Here is a 6,000-nt window from a genome sequence, read left to right on the forward strand (position 1 = left end):
TCAACAATATGTAATATAGGCATTTCTGGCACGCTTCGAAGCTGAAACGGCCCTCCGAAGATCCCCACTGCACTTTTTGGACTGAGATCAGGCTTCACCAATAATAAAGTGGTCTTATGGGATCAACAAGACACTTCTCTTTTGAGCCTATTAATGGCCTCTCTTACAGAATCTGATCTCTATCGTTCTTGGCAAACTACGAGCAAAGCCATCTGGGACGCCCTCTCTGTCTCGTTTGGCTTTGCTTCTCCAACACGAATGATGTCTCTCTAACTCAGTCTTCAACGTCTAACACAGAAGGATGATGGATCAATTCTAGTTAAATAACCTAGAGGGGGTGAATATGTTATTACTAGTGGATTTGTCTCTTTTTTTATTACTTGTGAAAAGTGCTCTTTTTGCTATGAGTCCGCTCAAATCTCCTGGGGTTGATGGTTTTCCACCAGCTTTTTTCAATGGTATTGGAATATTATTCAGGTAGAGATCTCTGTAACTTTATTAAGGATTTCTTTAAATGAGACTCTTCTTTGCCTTATCCCAAAGGTGAAAAATCTAGGGAAAAAAACTGATCGGCCTATTGCTCTTTGCCCTGTGGTGTATAAAGTGATCACCAAAATTATGGCAACAAGGCTTAAATTGATCTTAAATGATGTGGTATCCCTTTACCAATCAGTCTTTATTCCAAACAGATCCATTTCAGATAATACTTTCATTGCCTATGAATTATTTCACTACATAGAAAAGAAAAAGAGAGGAAGGAAGAATTTTGTAGCATTGAAATCAGATATGAAAAAAAAGGTTTATGGTAGGCTTGAGTGGGGCTTTATTGAGCCAATACTTCTAAAATTTGGCTTCTGTTGGTGTTGGGTGAAGATGATTATGGCATGTCTCACTAATATTTCTTATGGTATTCTTGTAAATGGTGTATCATGTGGTTATATAACACCCTCACGGGGTGTGAGACAAGGCTGCCCTTTATCATCAGCATTTTTTATTCTTCGCTCTCATGCATTGATTTGACTTCTTATGCATCATGAAGCTACAGGTGCAATCCATGGTGTAAAGGTATGAAATCTGGCAATGCCTATCTCTCATATATTGTTTGCAGATGACAGTCTTCTTTTCTCTGAATGTAAGTTAGAAGAGTTATACACTTTGAGAGACTGCCTACCTACCAATTGCAAGGCATCATGGCAAGCCATCAATTTGCAGAAGTCATGCTTGACTTTCTCCCCAAATACACACATTAAATGGAAGCGGTGGTTTTTTAGGATACTACACATTCCATATGGTGATGGACCTAAAAAATATCTTGAACTACCTGCTGATTTTAGTTTGTCTAAATCTTTGCTATTTCAAGATAGTAGCACCAAAGTAGATAACAAGCTTCAAGGATGGAAGTCAAAGCTTTCCTCTCATGCTGGGAAGGAGGTTTTGCTACGGTCAGTTGTTTTTTCTATGTCTAATTATGCTAGTATGCACTTCAAACTACCGGCTTCCTATCACAAACATTTGAGGCTGGTGGCATCAAATTTCTTTTGGGGTGAGACAAATGGGAAACCAAAGATGCATTGGATTTCTTGGGATCAATTATGCCAATTGAATGAGCCGGGTGGACTAGGTTTTTGTGATCCTTCTATACATAATAGTGCTATCTTATCCAAGATTGCTTGGCGTTTATGGTCCGATGATAATTGTTTGCTTGCTTGTTTTCTAAAATCCATTAATTATCCGCATTGTTCCTTACTAAATGCGAAGGAAGATAATGCTCCAAGTTGGGGCTTGAGAATTATATTAGAAGGAATAAAGGTACTAAACCAAGGAATACGTTGGCATATTGGAGATGGGCAGTCGGTTGACATTTGGACATATCGTTGGGTGCCTACCATTAAAGGTTATAAGGTACTTACACAACGCCCTGATTTTTGCCCCTTTCATATGGTGAGTGATCTTATTGACCATGAAAATATGAATTGGAATATGGATCTGCTAGACACTTTAGTTTGTTCTTCAGATGTGATTAATATATTACAGATCCAGCTTCCTTTATTTTCAAACCCTGACAAGCTTGAATGGATGGCTTTGAAGAATGGGTGTTTTTCGGTGAAAAGTGCGTATCACATGCTCTCTTCACAAAAAACTGATGGTAGGATCTTGGCTGCATTTACCTCTCGCACTCATTCTTGGTCAAATATTCCATCTGTTGCTTGGAAGAAAATTTGGTATTCAAATATTTTACCAAAGATTCAGCGCTTTTTGTGGAGATCTTGCGCTTCAAGTGTTGGCACAGCCGATACCTTGCGATACCGTAATGTCAATGTTGATAGTGGATGCCACTGTTGTGGTAATATGGAGACAATCTCTCATATTCTACTTGGAAGTCCTTTTGCACGGGTTGTATGGTTTGGAAGTTCTTTGGGGCATGTTTTATCATCAGTTGATGATCCCTCTTTGTCCCAATGGATTCAGGCATGGGATTCTATAGCATCTCCAGATAAGGTGACCAAACGGGAAGTGGTTTCACTTTGTACCTTCATATGTTGGATGTTATAAAAAGCTTGTAATGATGTTGTTTTTGGACGATGCAGATGGACTCAAGAAGTTATCCGATCTTCTCTCTTGGGTTTTAGAGATATTATGAAATCCCAAACTGTCTTTGATACACATCAAATTTCATTACCTGTTGCTTCAACAAATTTGGTATCTTGGAGTGCGACAATTCCAGGCCAGGTGAAAATAAATTGTGATGCATCTTTACCTTTAAATGGGTTTGCAGCTGGTATTGGAATAATCAGTCGCGACTGTGCTGGTCATCCTCTGCATGTGGTGTTGATTACAGCACATTTTGGTGATATTGCTTTGGGTGAGGCTTTGACAATTGGGAATTCTTTACTTGAAGCAATTGCTTAAGGTTATGATCGGATTATTATTGAATCGAATAACAAGAGTATAATCTCATATTTGCAAGGAGGGCTGCACTCTTCACCACTCTCTTTGCGTACCATCTTGGAGATGTATACATCTATCTTCTTGTTTTTAAAGTTGTATCTTTTGTTTAGTTCCAAGGGAGATTAACGTACAATTGTATTGACTCCCTCGCAAGTATGGTCCTATCGGTAACGTGCACGATGGTGTTGCCTATTTTCAATACATGGCTAATGGATTTATATGTTCTACAGCCATGAGTTTTCACGTTTTCTAAATAAAGTGCTTTTACCAAACAGACAAACATAAAAACTAAGAAGAGAATAAAACAGATAAAAGACTTGAAAATACCAAACTTACGTTGTTTATTAATGGTAGATAGATTACATCAAAAGACTTAAAAATTTATTAGTGGAAGGAAAAGAAAACTTCTCATCTCTCTCTGTCTCGAAACGCTAAAGGGTACTCATAGTAGTTACTCTCGGATATGCCTTAGTAAGAGGAACTCCTGCTTGGAGGCAGAAGCACGGTGTACTGGTCCCTGCTGAACTTGAGCTTCTGGGCTTCCTGGATTCTGAGCCCATATGACTCTGCAAGGACTTGGGCCGGCATTGCCCTGAACACCGAAGTGGACCCTACAAGTGAGTTCTTAATGGGCATGGCTGAGGTCTTGAAGGCTACCCACTCAAACCCGTTCCTCCCTGCCCTAGCTGTCGAAGCGAAGTACTGTGGAATGCTGAATATGTCTCCTTCTCTCACCCTATCATCCAACAACCTCTCTCCGTTGTTCCCAACGACCTGCACGCGCGCCTCTCCTCGCGTCACGTACACTATGCTGTGTGCGTTCATCGACCAGTGGGGTGCGTGTATGGCATTCTGCAATAATAACATCAACAACAACAACAAAATTCGGTGAGTTACCGTCGTAGTATAACCCAGTGAGTCAACTCGGTTTTGTTTTGAGGCTTTTTTTTATTTTTATTGTTTTATTTACCGGAAGAAGTTCGCCTTTCTCGGCGCTCAAGTCCAAGTAAGAGAGGATGGGGAGCTTGAGCTTGTTAACGAGATTGAGACGGCCTGCGTGTCTAGAATAGACATCAGCTTCGCTGGGGTTGTCCATGTAATGGTGGATCCTTGTGGTGCACACGGTCTCCTCAAGTCCATTTGACCTTCCTTCTCGTTGTCCGTATCTGTGACCACCCTCTCTGCTTTCTTCTCCTTCATCATCTTCTTCATATTCATCGGGTCGGATTACGCTCATATCTTTTCGTACCCTAACGATATAACCTCTCTTGTCTTCTCTCTGCATGTTCCTCACTGTCTCCACAGGAACGTTGAGGGCCTCTGCCATCAAGTTCTCATCAAAGGCCCTGAATACGTTTTGGAAGGTCTCACTCTCCCACCCTCGTTGCTGTCTTCTTTGTGGCCCTCTCTGTGATTCATGGTTTCGCCCCCCGGCGAGGTAGTACGACTGCATTGCATTCCATCAAGTGTACCATTAGTATTAAATAATATATATATATACAGAGACAGAGAGAGAGAGAGAGAGAGAGAGAGAGAGAGAGAGAGAGAGAGAGAGAGAGAGAGAGAGAGAGAGAGAGAAGAGAGAGAGAGAAGAGATAGATAGCTTGGTTATGGTTACTCTTAGTTTCTGGTCGAGCTGGTTGGCTTGGTTGTTAAGGTCGGTGACGGAGACAGCGATGAGCTCTTCGTTTCCATCGTTGAGGCACCAATGGGCTACACCAGCTGGAAGTGCAACAAGGTCTCCTTTGTGTACACGATGTACCTTCTGGTGTTGGTCACTCCTTCTCCTCCCTCCTTCTTGTCCTTCGCTTCTATCCTCTGACCCCCTTAGAGACTGTCCTCCTCTTGATGAGTCGTATGTCTCTGGGCAGCCTGGGAAGGGTATCCCTACCAACCCTCGACTTGTGTGCATCAACATTCATGAATTAGAATCTGAAGTGTCACGAACCTGGCCCTATCGATGCTATGATATTATCCGTTTGAAAAATAGGTCTCATGGTTTTAAAATGCGTCATGCCAAGTGGCACATCCTCAGGTGATTTAGGATTTTCCGTGATTCTACATAATCAAGTCAGTAGTACTCATTATAAAAATAGAAATTTCTAAACACACACAAGCACACACAGACCTTGTTCAATGTAGACGAGGCGTGGTGAGGGAGAGTAATTGGGCAAAGAGAGGGAGTTAGGTTGGATGGTATTTCTCATGGCTGCAACACCGGTGCATTGGAACTGGTCCTCAAACTCGTCCCAGAACTCGGTCACGCCTCCCTCTGACTGAATGCGTCGGCTGGGCTGACTCGCTGAGATACTCTGGAGACGGCACTGGCGGGCTTCTCTCTGGCGTGTTTGCCTATGCCTCTGTTCGTTTTCGTTGATGGCCTCAGGATTGTTGGTCACAAGTTCGATTTTGGCATCAGCATTGTTGGCCTCGACTTCTTTGGTGGCCTCGACTTCTTTGTTGGCCACAGCATGGTTGGCCACGAGAAGTAAAGAGAGGAAAGTGGCTATGAGTAGAATAGAAAGTTTCTTAGCCATGGCTGTGTGAGCTCACGGCAAGCAAGCACTACGTACGAAAGCACTTAACAGGCCAGGAAAGCAATGAAGAGTAAAGAGTAATACAGATTGCAGAAATGGAAGGTGAGAGAGTTACTGAAAAGGGCTGGGCCTGAAGCCCATTTTATAGTCAGGAAAGATTTGGACTGTTGTTGTAGAAGGGAATCAAACTCTGGCCGGTCTGTGTTACCTCAGTCGTACGCCACCTAGCAATGGTACCAAGTTTATACAGCTTCGTGTTGATGGTGGCATCACAGACGTGGTGAACGACGAAGTGTTACTCAGTTCTCACATAACACCTCTCCAATTTTTATCAAACACTTTGCTGGGGTATTGGCTATGAGTCTCTGATGATCATCACCCTCCCTGGCCCAGGAACCCGAAGAAATAATAGAATAATTAAGGACGAGGGACCTACGGTGTTTGGAGTCTTTAATTACCTTTGTTCTGCTACACATGTACATATATGGCAGCCATTAATTTGTCCTAGTGAGAG

The 6,000-nt window shown here is 42.3% G+C and overlaps 1 protein-coding gene across 1 annotated transcript; it reads right to left on the reverse strand.

The window, feature by feature from the left end:
* Nucleotides 1–3,417: 3,417 nt before the first annotated feature.
* Nucleotides 3,418–5,496, reverse strand: LOC122643565 (11S globulin seed storage protein 2-like). Its single transcript, XM_043837205.1, has 5 exons — nt 5,403–5,496; nt 5,078–5,309; nt 4,568–4,851; nt 3,920–4,396; nt 3,418–3,801 (listed from the first exon to the last, which is right to left on the reverse strand). The coding sequence occupies exons 1-5, from the start codon at nt 5,484–5,486 to the stop codon at nt 3,418–3,420; spliced, it is 1,461 nt and encodes a 486-aa protein (XP_043693140.1). The 5' UTR covers nt 5,487–5,496.
* Between the last annotated feature and the right edge of the window lie 504 nt (nt 5,497–6,000).

This window comes from Telopea speciosissima, chromosome 1, assembly GCF_018873765.1.
Source record: "Telopea speciosissima isolate NSW1024214 ecotype Mountain lineage chromosome 1, Tspe_v1, whole genome shotgun sequence".
Classification (NCBI taxonomy): domain Eukaryota; kingdom Viridiplantae; phylum Streptophyta; class Magnoliopsida; order Proteales; family Proteaceae; genus Telopea; species Telopea speciosissima.

Coding starts and splice junctions, on each gene's coding strand:
- LOC122643565 (XM_043837205.1), bottom strand. CDS start 5,486: ATGGCTAAGAAACTTTCTATTCTACTCATAGCCACTTTCCTCTCTTTA. Junction 5,310..5,402: donor ATGCTGTGGCCAACAAAGAA/GTCGAGGCCACC, acceptor GAAAACGAACAG/AGGCATAGGCAAACACGCCA. Junction 3,802..3,919: donor AGAAAGGCGAACTTCTTCCG/GTAAATAAAACA, acceptor TTATTATTGCAG/AATGCCATACACGCACCCCA.